Source organism: Salvelinus namaycush, chromosome 8 (assembly GCF_016432855.1).
Source record: "Salvelinus namaycush isolate Seneca chromosome 8, SaNama_1.0, whole genome shotgun sequence".
Lineage (NCBI taxonomy): Eukaryota > Metazoa > Chordata > Actinopteri > Salmoniformes > Salmonidae > Salvelinus > Salvelinus namaycush.
In genome coordinates, this window is record NC_052314.1 from 57576769 (window position 1) to 57592507 (window position 15739).

At 42.9% G+C, this 15739-nt stretch overlaps 1 protein-coding gene across 2 annotated transcripts in view; it reads left to right on the forward strand.

The window, feature by feature from the left end:
* Positions 1-14681, forward strand: part of LOC120052904 (complexin-1-like) — a 36271-nt gene extending 21590 nt beyond the window's left edge. For both annotated transcript variants that reach the window (XM_039000119.1, XM_039000120.1), the window contains exons 2-4: positions 3919-4037; positions 8218-8396; positions 13460-14681. In XM_039000119.1, the coding sequence (XP_038856047.1) occupies positions 4007-4037; positions 8218-8396; positions 13460-13654 (405 nt within the window). In that variant the 5' untranslated portion in view covers positions 3919-4006 and the 3' untranslated portion in view covers positions 13655-14681. The remainder of the gene's footprint in view (positions 1-3918; positions 4038-8217; positions 8397-13459) is intronic.
* The last annotated feature ends 1058 nt before the right edge of the window (positions 14682-15739 follow it).

Genomic DNA, 15739 nt, shown 5'->3' on the forward strand with positions numbered 1-15739 from the left:
TCTATGACAGCCCTTCTTCTAACCCTCTACTGCAGTCAGTTATTAGTATAGCTGCCTGGCTCTAAAGACAAACAGTGGGGCTTGGTATATAGGCACTAGCACTAGGCAGTGGGGTGCAGGCAGCATGTCAAGCACGCCAAGACGAAGTCACCCTTGCAGGGGCTGTTAAATAATGCAAATGTTGTTTCAGAGAGAGAGGGAGGGAGGGAGAGAGAGAGAAGTGAAGAGGGGGAGATTGAAGAGATTGAGGGAGAAAGGGGGAGAGACCGAGAAATGGGGAGAGAATGAGAGTGAAAGAGAGACAGAGAGAGAGGGAGGGGGGCATGGGGGGGAAACAGGGAGGGAGGGAGATAGAGGGGGAGATTGAAGAGATTGAGGGAGAAAGGGGGAGAGACCGAGAGATGGGGAGAGAATGAGAGTGAAAGAGAGACAGAGAGAGAGGGGGGGCATGGGGGGGAGACAGAGAGGGAGGGAGATAGAAGGGGGAGAGGCTGAGATAAGTGTGTGTGAGAGAGAGATTGAAAAGAAAGATAGAAAAATTAAAAGAGAGAGAAAGAGGGGGAGAGAGAGGAAGAGAGATTGAGGGAGCAGATAGGAGATGGCAGATTAATAGTTAACTCATACAGCAGCTTCTGGGCATGTGCAGTGTTTTAGGAAACCTGTTTCTCCTCTCTATAGGGTTATTTAGGAGACCTGTTTCTTCTCTCTATAGGGTTATTTAGGAGACCTGTTTCTCCTCTCTATGGGGTTATTTAGGAGACCTGTTTCTCCTCTCTATGGGGTTATTTAGGAGACCTGTTTCTCCTCTCTATGGGGTTATTTAGGAGACCTGTTTCTCCTCTCTATGGGGTTATTTAGGAGACCTGTTTCTCCTCTCTATGGGGTTATTTAGGAGACCTGTTTCTCCTCTCTATGGGGTTATTTAGGAGACCTGTTTCTCCTCTCTATGGGGTTATTTAGGAGACCTGTTTCTCCTCTCTATGGGGTTATTTAGGAGACCTGTTTCTCCTCTCTATGGGGTTATTTAGGAGACCTGTTTCTCCTCTCTATGGGGTTATTTAGGAGACCTGTTTCTCCTCTCTATGGGGTTATTTAGGAGACCTGTTTCTCCTCTCTATGGGGTTATTTAGGAGACCTGTTTCTCCTCTCTATGGGGTTATTTAGGAGACCTGTTTCTCCTCTCTATAGGGTTATTTAGCTTTTTTGTATATTTTTCTTATTTTCTGTTAGATTTTTCTGTCCATGTTCTCCCTTGAAAAATGGGATAGTCTGGTAAAATAAAGGTAAAATAAAACGTTTAGTAACTTTGTCTGGTTGTCTTAAGCTCAATTAGCGTAATTGAAATGAGATGCACCAATGCATCAAAATGAATTGTCATGCATTTGACTTATAAACTGAATGGTTTCAAATAACCGACTACAGACAATAGAAAGGAAAAACACGCTTGTTGACCCTGTGTATCCCTTTCGGGATGTGGAATTAATGTACCAAACCAAACCCCATGTATCAACACAAAGAAGAAACACTTATTCAGTTTCAGATAAGAGTAGGATAAAGGTAAGGTGAAGAAATGGTTTTATGATATTTTAAATAGTTTTTCTGAGCAGCTTTGGAGCCTGCTGGGGAATATAAATGAAACATGTTTTTTTTTTAAACTGCCATCCATTCGCTGTATTTGACAGTGGCTTTTAAGCATGAACCAAATCCGCACTGGTCTCATATAGTGTTGTTTTCATGCAGGTTTACACAGTCACATTGACTGGAGGAAAATACAGTGACATTACCATTACTAGTAAATGTCGGGGTAATTGGATGCTTGACAAGAACATGATCTTGTTTTATATTTCGTTTTATATTGGATATTCGGTGGAAATTCGGTTTTTTTTTTTATCTCGACAATAGCTTTTGAACCAAGCATGCCATGACTATGAAAATGTTATATTCCGAATCAGTGGTGGATAGAGAACAATCCACGCCTTTTTTGTTGATAAAATAAATAAATATATCAATTTCGGATTTCCAGCGATGAAAACCGCTTATCCAGCAGCATTTCACCCTGCATTCCAATGCTGGCTTGTCTCTGAAGCTAAGCAGGGTCAGTCCTGGTCGCCCCTGGATGGGAGACCAGATGCTGCTGGAAGTGGTGTTGGAGGGCCAGACTTCCCTCTGGTCTAAGGAGATCTCAATGCCACCGTGAAGGGGAAATTGTCCTGCGTAGGGAGCCGTCTTTTAGGTGGGACATTAAACAAGAGTCCTGTCTCTCTGTGGTCATTAAAAATCCCATGGCACTTATTGTAAGAGTAGGGGTGATAACCCCGGTGTCATGACTAAATTACCAACCTGGCCCCATTCCATCATGGCCACTTAATCATCCCCCTCATTCCTAATTGGCATATATCACTCCTCACCTCTCTAGCTGATGTGTGGTGAGCATTCTGGCACAAAAATGGTCGCCGTGCATCACCCAAGTGGGTGCTACACGTTGATGGTGGATGAGGTGTTTCCCCCAACTATGTAAAGCGCTGTGACATATCCATTCCAATGAATTAACGAGCTACTGAAATGGTGCATGACGTGAGTAACCTACAGAAGCCTACGTAAGCTGAAGTGTGCATTCACCCTACTTGCGAAAACATTTAGGTCAGACTTTTGAAGATAGATTTACCAGAGAGTTTATATATAGCTAATCTGGGGTATCTAAGTGGAAGTTTGCCAAACAGTGTAACCTAGTAGCCTAATCTTGTGTAATAGGGGCAGCAGACGTTTTGCAGTAGGTTTTTGTCAGTGAAGGCGTGGGACGTTTGGGAGAAGGTTGGTCGAACTCCATGTGATTACCCTCCTCTCCTCATCATCAGACAGCAACTGCAGTTCCCTCCTCTGACGCGCGTGCAGTCGTTGTGCAGAAGCCAGGAAGACGGTGGGAAATACAGCAGGGATGCTCAAAGTGAGCATCTAAGGATCTCCACACCTTCTTCATTTCGCGACAACTTCCATATTTTGCCAGGATAACGTTGCTATTTTGAGAGATCCAAGGCGCTCGGAAAGGTAATCGCATGTCCCGATCGCAAGACACAAGAGATGTTGATGTTGTGGGACGAATTGGGAGCTGTCCCCCCAAAAATGGTGCTGAAATCGCTCCGCGCTCGAGAAAGGAAGTGATTTTTGCTGTTGCTTTTGTAGCTGTGTGTGGGTTCAGACAAGGTTATGTGTCGGGAATATAAAAAATATATATTTTTAAACGTGATCGTAGGCCCTATTCATTTCAAATTAGCCAGGGTTGGGATTATGATTAGCCTACCTGGGACGTCGTAGGCTACAACTCGCGGTGCATTTGGGTTTTGAACCATATGACGGAATCAGGACAATTGAAAGTTTGACATTGAACGCGGATTATGGGCTCGAGGAATTGATTAGCCTTATATATTTCCCCTGATCAAATGAACCCTGTTATCGGCATTGGTGTGCTATATCTTGTCTGGTAGCCTATGCTTACATGAGGCTGCTCCTTCCCATTTGAAGTACAGTATAGGAAAGCTACTTGGCCCCATGAAACGTACTAGGCTACGCTATTGCAGATTGCCAACGTTGGGCCGGTTATTTACGACACCTGTGCCGTCAATATATAGCCTTTTCACAAAATATGTCACAAGAAAACCGCTCTAAATTGACCTTTTTTCTGACCTTCACGGGAATCCACGGGAATCCACCCCGTCAGAGTAAATTCCTAAAATAGAGTGGTTTATACATTTGAGATTAGCATTACCCAGAGGAGGTGTAGCCAACAACGCATCTTGTTTGTAAACCACAACACCATTCACTTTGCAAACTAAAAGGAGGGACCATACACACGGTCATTGATAGAGAAAGTTAGTTATGGGTCAGTATAACCACTCAACCTCTACTGTCTTCATTTCGAAGGTTTCTTTCTTCTGGCACCTGGGCAGCATCTGTCCTGTCTGACGTGAAACTGCTAATCTGAGGGGAGGCCAAGACTTAAAGCATCATCATGAATTTTGTAATGAAGGCAGCTATGGGAGGTGAGTTGATGAATGTGTTGCACCATTACCAGAGTCGTGTCGGACACTCAAAGGCAATGCAGCATATACTGTACACGTGATGGGATGGGAAAGGACATTACGTGTGACATTCTTTCAATTCTATGAACTATTTCTAAGTTAATGAATAGGTATATAGTTATAAGCTATATCCATAACATATTATTTAGACTTATATTGTCCCTTTGTCATTATATGGGTATGGACAAAACTGATGTGGACTATATTATTTAAAAAATGTTAAGGTCAAACTTGATAAGTGAACACCTAGGGTAGAGAAATATAATATTGTACATCTGTGGTACTTTTTCATCATATTTGCTGGGGTCTTCTGCATTGTTAGGGGCTTCTGCTGCACTGGCTGAGCAGCCCATAGAAATGGTGTGTGGGAGTCGAGATTGCGAGAGGTAGCCTACATTTCTCATTGAAATGCAGGAGCTACCACCAACTTCTGCATAGCCCCGTGCTCTCTACAGTCTCCATGATACGAATCCTTAAACAAACAGTAGCATTGCCCCTTTTCACATACCAGCATTTAAAATGTTTGACTGTAGATGGACACAGCTACGCACTATTCTACTTTACACTCATATAATCTGGCCTGTTATCTATTTGAATATCAACCTAGTCATTTTGTATTGATTTAACTCATTCAGGCGTGACTAAATTCATTTTTCTTACAGTTAACTTTGAGATACCTGTCACAAATATAATGTGGAGTCAGCCAATACATTTAAACAAACGACTTGAACAACAGAGGCTGAATGCAGAGGAACGGTCATGACAGTAAAGCATAAGGGATGAACTTAACCTTCTCAACAGACACATCAATTAATTAAATACACCAGTCAATAAATAATCATTTAAGAACACAACATAATCAACAACTAATTATTATTGTGTTTTAAATATATATAAATGCATTTATCCACAAATCTCATCTCTGATTTCCATATATCTGAACTCTTATTACGTCCCTGCTCGATGTCTATGTCACCTGACAGAAAAAAGCAATTTCACACTGACAATCAAGCTCCAGGTAGCTGGTGTCAGACGCCTGTCAGAATCCACCACACCGACTCCATCACCCAGTGTGTTTCCCAAATGGCACCCTATTCTCTACGTATAGTACACTGCTTTTGACCAGGACCGTATGGTAATAGGCTACCATTTCAGACGCATCCCCATTCTACTGCTGCTTGCGGTGTGCACTTGCACCGTTCCCATCATGGATTGATGTGCTGCATTCGGATTTTGGCTGGAGAGAGTTTCCACCGTTGTAAAATCCACGACGGGATGTGATCATAGATCAGCACTCCTACTCTGGGACATTTTGTGAATACAGGCCGTGGATGCCCGAAACTGTATGAGTTGGATAGAGTGCAAGCTATTTTCTGATAGCGCACATACACTCAATGGAATCTAGGCCAAGGTGTGTCTCATTGCTGACTTGGCACAAGCCTGATCAGACCGAGACCCAGCGTGTCATCGTGACCGAGGCAGCAGCTCAAGATTCATCTGAGGAGGATCTAAACTTGAGCAAGACCAGTCTCAGACCGAGACCTAGTCCTTCAAATGAACTCCAAAACACTCAATCACATAGTGGAGCTCAATGGGAAACATTGAAATGGAAAGGAAAAAGGGAACATTGAAACACACAAGACTATGAAATACTAACAGCCAATCTGAAAACAACCTCTTTTTCCTCTAGCTAGCCTATTTCCCTTTTGGCGTCTGCCGATCGGAAGGGACCAGCTCTGATAGTTGTAAGATCCAGTATAACGGTGGGGCTTCAGTCCACCTAGACTTCCATTGAGCCTAGGGGAGAATCAGCCATATTTCTCACCTCCAAGAAAACCTACAGTTTTATTGAGCCTGCAGGGAATCTATCCTGCTTGTGAAGGGTACTGTACTGCCGAGGGGCAACGAACAACGCAGTGGAGGCCTATTTCCCTTTCCTCAACAGAAAATAGAACGGAGGCATCTTCAGATGCTCTTCTAGCTCGATAATTGACTGAAAGTCAAAGCTAATCTCATTATTCGAAAACACTTAGATGAGATTGTGTCAGAGAGAGGGTGCCCTCACTGCTTCCTGTATCTTCCCGACTCCCTCCCTCTGTACTGCAAAGCAAATCATTTTCCTGAGTGAGTGTGTGACCTTGAGTTCCTCCAGTGCACAGCCCAGAATCTATAAATAATGAATTCTACCCCAGCAATGTCAAAACGGTAGAGACAGTAGAACTGTAAAAGCCGAGGAGTGGGATGACGGGGGAAGAGGGGGAGGATGAAGAGGAGGAGGACGGAGAGGAGGGGGAGGAGGGAGAGCAAGATGGTTTATGAGATGATGCACAGTTATACAGTTTCATAAAAAGGGCCCTCTTTAATCCTTAATCTAATGTGCCCGACCACATAAAACACTTCTTCCTCTTCAAAGCACATGATGTGCAATGAAACAGAAAACACACAATGCAGTCATCATCAGAACATGCCACCAAGACCCAGCGCTGGCTATTTATAATTACTGCTCATATCAACTCACAATACAAACTCAGAGAGAGACACAGAGAGAGAGAGACAGAGAGACAGACAGAGAGAGACTGACAGAGAGAGACAGACAGAGAGAGAGAGACAGACAGTGAGACAGAGACACACAGATAGATAGAGAGAGAGAGAGAGAGAGAGAGAGAGAGAGAGAGAGAGAGAGAGAGAGAGAGAGAGAGATACAGACAGACAGACAGACAGACAGACAGACAGACAGACAGACAGACAGACAGACAGACAGACAGACAGACAGACAGACAGACAGACAGACAGACAGACAGACAGACAGACAGACACAGACAGACACAGACAGACACAGAGAGAGAGAGAGAGACAGACAGAGAGAGAAAGACAGACAGAGCGAGAGAGAGAGAGAGAGAGAGAGAGAGAGAGAGAGAGAGAGAGAGAGAGAGAGAGAGAGAGAGAGAGACAGAGAGAGAGACAGAGACAGAGAGACAGAGAGTGAGAGAGGGGGGGGAGGGGGGGTCGTTGATGCTGCCTATTACTAAGCACAGCTGTTTAGTTTGAAACTGCTGATACTAACCTGGACTGGATATAGCCTGGTTAAACCAGATGGAACACTCTGCTGAGTGTGCTCCCCAGTGAGTGTATGGTGTTCAGTTTGGTTTAACCAGGCTATATAACCTGGATTCTATCTGATCAGAGAGAGAATGTAGATTTACATTCAGCTCTATAAGCCCTGACCAACCGACTACAGGAGCAGCAGTCTCCCTTTCCCCCCCCCCCCCCCCCCCCCCCCCCCCCCACCCCTCTCTCTCTCTCCGTTTTGCTGCAGTTCTTTTTTATGCTGATGAGCAAGAAAAGGAAAAAAACAGACTAGCAGCTCGCTCCAGCGACACAACAGTCTCCTGGAATTCCCTCTTTCTAGCTCTCTCTCTCTCTCTCTCTCTCCCTCTCCCTCTCTCTCCCCCTCCCTCTCTCTCGCATGACCAAGCATGCAGTCGTGAGGCACAGTCGGGCAATACCTCGGACTGTAACGGTTCTGCTCATTTGGCGGAACGCTTCCGACTGTGACATAACATTTTTCCCCCCCCTGACATTCAGCATTCCTCTGTGTTGAAAAAAACGAATCTTGTGTTACGAATGGATGGATCCACAGGAGAACACGACATAGTTTCTCATTATATGAGGAACACCGAAACAGTTCATCTTGTTACATATTCTGTGCTGGGGGAAAAAATGACAAGAGTGCTACCTCCTTTAGTCCTGGGACCATGTCCTTGTCCTCGTCCTTGTCCCAGTAATATATATTTTTTTTTCAACTCTAAAGTGACCACATCACTGATTGTAAGTCGCTGTAAGTCGATTGAAAGTTGCTCTGGATAATGTGTCTGTGACTAAAATGTGTGTAAATGTGGTCTGTTTGGGCCTACTCGACAACATGACAGTCTAAGTTAAAAGGAAGTAAGCAGGCCTGTCTGACAGTTGTCAATGGCCGTGTCCGAGAGCATCAAACCATGATGCATTGTGGGTAAATGGCGACTGACTGATCGACAAAATAATAATGAGTAGTTGTTTATGACGCAAGGGGATTTGTCAGTCAGTCGGCTGCAATGTCGGCTGCAATGTCGAACAAGCCCTTTGTCTCTGTGTTACCCAGGAGGGCCACCTGATGTGGGCAAGATGATGGGAGGAGACAAAGAGGAGCCCGACCCCGATGCAGAGAAGAAAGAGGAAGAAAGACAAGAGGCTCTGAGGCAGCAGGAGGAGGAGAGGAAAGACAAATATGCAAAGATGGAGGTGGAAAGGGAGTCAATGCGACAAGGCATCAGAGACAAGGTAAATGAAATAATAAACAATACATGTGACGTTGAACAGTTATACACACTACCTTTCTATCAACTGGCAATTTTAGTTCATGTTGGGCCCTGAGTTTTTCCTTTACCTCTTGACCTGAGCTGGAAAAACTCCCGGGCCCTAGTTCTTATTAAAAACGCAGATCTGAAGCCGAAAAGTAAATTTACAAGGCCTATTTCACCCATACTCTGTCAAGATGTTACAACACACAGCTTTGACCTAGTAAAGTAGCTTTGTTGGCTTATTGTACTTGTAGGCAGGTTGCTTAGGAGTCAAACCTTCTCAAACAGCCTAAATACACAAACAAACAAAAAACATTGGAATTACTGTAAGGAAGTAAAAGTGAGTTTGGCCTGACGGTATAGAGCTGCTAGCTATCCTGTTTCCACACTGGCAGAGGCCCCAGTGAGAGCAGGGGTCAGCTAATGGAGCTGCAGTCGAGGCCACTGTTCACTCGCTTGACAGCATCGGGAGGACACTGGAGGATGCGTTCTTCTAAGACCTTGTTTTTTGGCTGCCCTCTAACGAAACCATTTTCCCTTCTCATGGCACGGCCCCCCATTTTTTGGGAAGTTTAGCACAGATTGTTTTCACTTTTAAAAACGTTTCATACACGACGCGGCTCGCTCGAGGCGCTCAGCAAAAATTGAAGCTCATTTTTAAATGAAAGAAAAGAGAAACTATTGTAAAATAATGTTTACTCATATCAGGCCACCGGAAGGACTACATTTCCCATGATGCAACGTGTTTAAAGCGGTGCTCCCCTTCAGCTGCCTAATGCACTGCTACTGCATGGTTGCTAGCGGAGGTTGCTATGTAACCACTAGCCACCACAGTGCAGGGAGATAACAGCTAGGGAATAGAGACTCTGAAAAGCAGAACGGCAGAGGCAGCCAAAGACAGGATGACCTCAGCCTTCCAGCCCCCTCCCCCCTATCCTCCATCCTTCCCCATCTCACCTCTCTCTCCTCTCCCTCATCCTCAAGGTCGCGCTCTCTCCTGAATTCTCTCAATGGACTATAATATCAAGGTTGATGTCTGCTTGGTAGCACTGCCCTACACTCTTAGAAAAAGGGCTCCAAAAGGGTTCTTTGGTTGTCCCGATAGGAGAACCCTTTTTGGTTCCACGTAGAACTCTTTTGGGTTCCATGTAGAACCCTCTGTGGAAAGGGTTCTACATGGAACTCAAAAGGGTTCTACCTAGAACCTAAAAGGTTTTACCTGAAATCAAGAAGGGTTCTTTAAAGTGTTCTACTATGGGGACAGCCAAAGAACCTAGATGGCACCTTTTTTTTCTAAGAGTGTGGTAAAACACAAATAAAGACATCTTTATAAGAGACAGGGAGAGGCAGAGGAGAAGAGTTGGAACAGCTCTGTTATTGGAAGGAATAACAAAAATGTATCTTTTTTTGACAGATCCTAAAAATAACCCAAAAAAGCACAAAGGCGCTAGTAACAGCTGTGCACAATATGTCAGAGGGAGGAGAGTTGGGTTTCTGTTCTGAGAGATGCATTAATTAGCACAGATTTGTGTTTTCACCCTCTCTGTCACACACGCACAAAACACTCTCTTACTTCCAACAGAGTGGGTGACATCACATCTCCAAGTTTCTGTTATTCAAGTTAGAAAATAGATTTTTTTAACATGTTATTACGTAGGTCTACCGTACAACAATGGATCACACCACATTTGGTATTGAATCCTATCCTCAATTTCCTGTAATATATAGCCCTGGAATAGCCCCTATCCAGGGTTCCTCAGGGTGTGCAGTTTGGTGCAGTAATACACCTAAATCAAATAATCAAAGTCTTCAGTCTGGACCTTGCCTAGCTGAATCAGGTGTGTTACTGCAGGGTTGGAACGAAAGCCTGCACTTCCCTCCCAGTAGTTCATTCAAAAACCTTTGGCGGATTTGCAGAAGATGTCCAAAAACAACATTCTGCTTGCGCAGTACAGAGAGCGAGTTTTAATACCTCTTTTCCATTTTGAATTTCTTTTCGTTGCACAAGATGACATGCCACGCATTCTCCTAGCACAGTGAGTGCACAAAGAATGTTATTCTGGTCCAACCCCAGAGGCCAGTTCCAGTCAGTGATTTTGATTGAATTACAGCTAACATGCAATCAGCATTGAGGTCACAGACCCCAGTAACGTGAGGCAGCATTACAGCATTAGAACAGAATGGGTGTGTTCGTGCGGTAAGCCTAACGAAGCCGGCTGTAGACAAAAGTCGGCGAGTCAAGTCGGAGGAGGTGCATCTGCGATAGCCCGAAAGTCAGACAACTGTAGTGGTTTTCCAACTGCAAGGCAAAGATCAACATTGCAGTGTCAACATTGTTGCTATTGTTTGTTTCTTTTTTTAAATCTGTATAAATGTCGAAATAATATACCCCCATATCACACACACGCACACTGAAAACATAATGTTTGCACAATTAATTGGTTAGAGAGAGGTCTCAAATATCACTTTCATTTGTATCCCATGTAGCTTTAGAATCCTGGCAAAGTGGGTTCCTGTTTCAGTCAAATTTTGGGTAACGTTCACGTGGGTTAAAGAAAAACACCTGTCACGTAAGTTGAAAGAAGCGGACCAATGCGCAGCGTACATAGAGTTCCACATGTTTATTTAAATGAAACTCACCAACAAAACAATAAAAAGCAACGAAACGTGACGTCTGGAGTGCTCACAGGCACTACACAAAAACAAGATCCCACAATCTAAGATGGGAAAAAGGGCCGCCTAAGTATGATCTCCAATCAGAGACAACGATAAGCAGCTGCCTCTGATTAGGAACCATACTAGGCCAACAAAGAAATAGAAACATAGATTTGCCCACCCAAGTCACACCCTGACCTAACCAAATAGAGAATAAAAAAGGCTCTCTATGGTCAGGGCACGACAACACCCTAATGATTGGTTGACAAATAGTGCCTCCCACAATGCAGGTGATGGCTGCATGGTGCAGTTGGTGAGAAGGTGACTTCATAAAAAACGACATGAGCTTTTACCAGTAGTTTACCAGTAAAAAAAACATATTACAACAGATGTGATAATTGCGTTGTTTGCTCTATAACCCATTCGATCATACGCCACCGGGATATGCAATAAGGTTGTGACAACAAAAAGACAAGTCACACAGTGGCGGAATAAATTCAACTACACATACGTTTGTTTCATCACAAAACCTGTCCAGTGAAGCCCACAAAGCAAATATTACATACACACAGTTATCTCCTGCTGTTTATCTACTGCATACACACAGTTATCTCCTGATGTTTATCTCCTGCATACAAACAGTTATCTCCTGCTGTTTATCTCCTGCATACAAACAGTTATCTCCTGCTGTTTATCTCCTGCATACACACAGTTATCTCCTGCTGTTTATCTCCTGCATACAAACAGTTATATCCTGCTGTTTATCTCCTGCATACACACAGTTATCTCCTGCTTTTTATCTCCTGCATACAAACAGTTATCTCCTGCTGTTTATCTCCTGCATACACACAGTTATCTCCTGCTGTTTATCTCCTGCATACAAACAGTTATATCCTGCTGTTTATCTCCTGCATACAAGCAGTTATCTCCTGCTATTTATCTCCTGCATACAAACAGTTATCTCCTGCTGTTTATCTCCTGCATACACACAGTTATCTCCTGCAGCATGGTCAAGCAAGTTAATGTTTGACAGTTTACTAAACAACTACTGATTTAGAACCACAGAGTTACAGCAAGTCAGCACAAAGACAACAGGAACACAGCTATTCCAGCACCATTTCAACTTAAACAGCATCATGTGGCTGTCCATGGTACTGATTTCTGTGTGTGTGTCTGTGTGTGCGTGCACAAGTAAAACCCTTTTTTATTACTCACCCTTCTTGTAGACTAGTTGAACACCAATGCCATCATCCTCTCTTTCATGTTGGCAAAACGGTCTATGGCTCTGTCATACAGCACGCTTTTAGTTTTTGTTGTCATAACCTACATAGCTAAAATGCTTGCTAGCCTGACTTCCTCGCATGGGCAACAATGAACCAGCTAAGTTAGCTAGCTAGTTAACGTGAGACTACTAAGCTACATTTAGACTCATATTGAACTGCAATCGTCTCAGGCCAGTGGTACATTAATTTATGGTTAGATTTGAATCGCCTTCATAATTATTGGCCTGTGCAGAGAATTAAGTCAAAACCACAAGTCAAAATTCCCATCTCCATCCATGGCTTAGGAAAGGGCCAATTTAGCAAGCTAGCTACTGCAGGACATCAACACAAGCAGACCAGAAACAGACACGTTTTTCTGAAAATTCTGTTTTTTGATTGGTCTGAAGCCAAATCCAAACTGGCCTCCCTTGCAGGGTGTTTCGCTGCACCAGGATAACCCACAGTTGAGCTCAGCTCAACACTGATTGGCTAATTATTTTATAATTGTTTGATCAAGGGTGGCCAAATGCTTGCTGGCATCAATCAATCAAATTCTACAAAGACAACATGTTATACTCTTTTGGTCCAGACAGTATCAGATACATGGAATACACATACTGAGGCCGAGAGAGGGGCGCTGTTTCCCTCTCTCGGTTGATTTCTCCGGTGAGATTTAGCAATTTACGAATTGACAGAAAATTATGAAAACACAGAGAGACAAAAAATGTATTCTTTTATAAATTGGATTTTTCTTATTGGTCAAATATTTGGGGACGCCTGGCTTCCCTTGGCATCCGTTAATACACGCCTTTGGTCAAATCTTTTTTGTAAAGTTCATGCAATCGTCGACATCTAGTCACAAGTCAGTACATTTTCATAACCATAATGCAACACACTTTGAAAGGCAGTGACCAACGATGATCACCAATTTAACAAAATAATGATTTACTTTATTATGTCATTAAAAGAGGGAGACAATTCCTGTATCACTCCCCACCTCCCTCCTAACCACGTGGCGTTCATAAGAAGTGTATTTCCGGGGGTTAATGTTATTATAACGTTAAAACAATAATATTAACAATAATATTAACGTTATTGTAATGCTAGTATCATGTTGTTTTTCCAGTACGGAATTAAGAAGAGGGAGGAGGCTGAGGCCGAGGCCCAGGCTGCTATGGAGCAGTCTGCAGAGGGCAGTCTGACCCGTCCCAAATCGTCCGTGCCCAAAGGCTGCGGAGACGATGATGACGAAGAGGAAAGCATCATGGACACGGTCATGAAATACCTCCCTGGTCCTCTCCAAGACATGCTGAAGAAGTAGCCGAGCAACAACGTTGTTGGAGTTAAATTAGGTTGTTACGGTAACTTCTAGGTGAGAGTTTTAGATTACTTTTCTGCCCCCCTGCAGCGAAGAGTTAGCACCGGAAATAAAAAATAAATAAAAACATTCCTCGCTTCACCTGTTTTAGGTTGGTTGGAAAAAATGATACATGAAAAATAATCATACCGTGCGTCTGTCTAAAAACAAAAACATCAGAGAATAACACTATAAGCCATATTTTATCTTTATAGGACGTTTGAAGAATCATATCATGATGTTAGTGTAATGTTTGGTTTTGTCTATGAGGTTTATGTGAAAATGTTTGCACACACGTAAGTACGTATATATGTCCACATACTGTGTCGTCATGTCTAGCCCGGTGTAGCCATACGGTCATGGCGTAGGTCTAAACTCAATTTTATATTCAAATTCTGTGTACCTTATGTCTTTGCATGCCATTTGTCAAGTCAAGTTGTGAATATGTACAATATCCTTTTTCCTCTCTTAGTCACGCAAAAATATATGGCAATAACTCTGATTTTGAATGTGGTTAAATTATCATAAGGTATGATGTAATAATGGTTATAAAATGCATTCAGGAATTTCATTTACAGTTTTTGGACGTGGAGGATGACCATGGGGTAGCAGTACCACTTAAAACGTTATGCTTCGACATTAAACCGGAATTAAACAACAGCGCTATCAGGATTTGCTATAACATTTTTTTTTTTATCATGATTTCTAAAGCTATTACAAAATCTGTGTTGACTGGAGGGCTAGCTTTTCCATCACCTGAATAAAAAGGGAAATCTGTTGTTTTCCCACTGGACTGCCAGAAGGTTGGTCAAAGTCGGGAATTTGCGAAGAACTGTTAAAGAATGAGGGTAATAATGCTTTATAATTCTGTTGTAATTGGTTGTGGGTTGGTTGTAAGAATGTTATGTTGGTAATCAGAATGGAATGCTATCAGCAATAAAGGACCATCATGTATGTTCTGCTTGAGAATGAATAAAACTGGTTCACAGACGCAATGGTTGTTTTTTCCCCAATGCTCTGGGAGGTATGTGTTTTTCTTTAGAGAAATTAAACACATTATTTTGAGAGGGATCGGTTATTTTACAATAAATATTAACATTGGATGCAACTAAAAAAGTTATCAATATTTGCGTATTCAAGCAGGAAATATCAAGTCCGCCACCAATCCAAAGGGACCAAAGCTTCTTACTTTGGCAGCAGCGGTTGATCCCGCAATGGCACAAGTCTCATTGGGGGTCTGGCTGATTGGAATTATGTAGTTCTCTCAACCTTCCCCTAGAGGGCGGTGTTATACGTCAACCTCCCCCAGAGGGCGGTGTTATACATGGTTTGGAGGCATAGGCCTAGAAGCGTAAAAACAGTACAAATATCACAGTACACAATACTTTCAAACCTGATTTATCCATGAACAAAAAAACAACAATAATGTGAATTATCTAACAAAAACATACTCAATACTCAAGCAAATACTGCAGAGAAAGAACAACAGCCAGGCTAGGGCAAGGAGAACACAGTCATATTCAGCAGTAGTTCATACTGGGATGGGTTGTTGTACACACCATAGTTGTCCCTTTTGACCATACAGTAATATACCTAATCAGTAGCGTCATGCTCTTTGAATCTGAGTTGGCACGTATCCCCCTCATCCATCCTTCATCCAATATAATATATATTGTTTATTTTACACAGATTTAATGATAGGATATTGAATTTAGTCATCAGTGCTCCCCTGACACCCCTGATACCTGGCCACATAGCAACAATACCCGAAGGAGTGTTCATTAAGGAATAATCTCATAGGACCTTACAACAGGCAGGAAAAGTCGTTTGTCTTTATGCATTTTCTTGGGCTTTGATAGGCTACAGTGATGACAGTGAATTCTTAGTTTGCACACTTTTTGGGGTTGCAGACCCATTCAACTAAGAGCATTTCTACCAGTGTAACTGAAAAAAGGGGAGGGGGGAATGCTGCAACTCCCTTTACTGTGTAACTCAAGTAATAATTGAACATAATCGATCATAACTTGCCATGATGACAAGTCATCACAT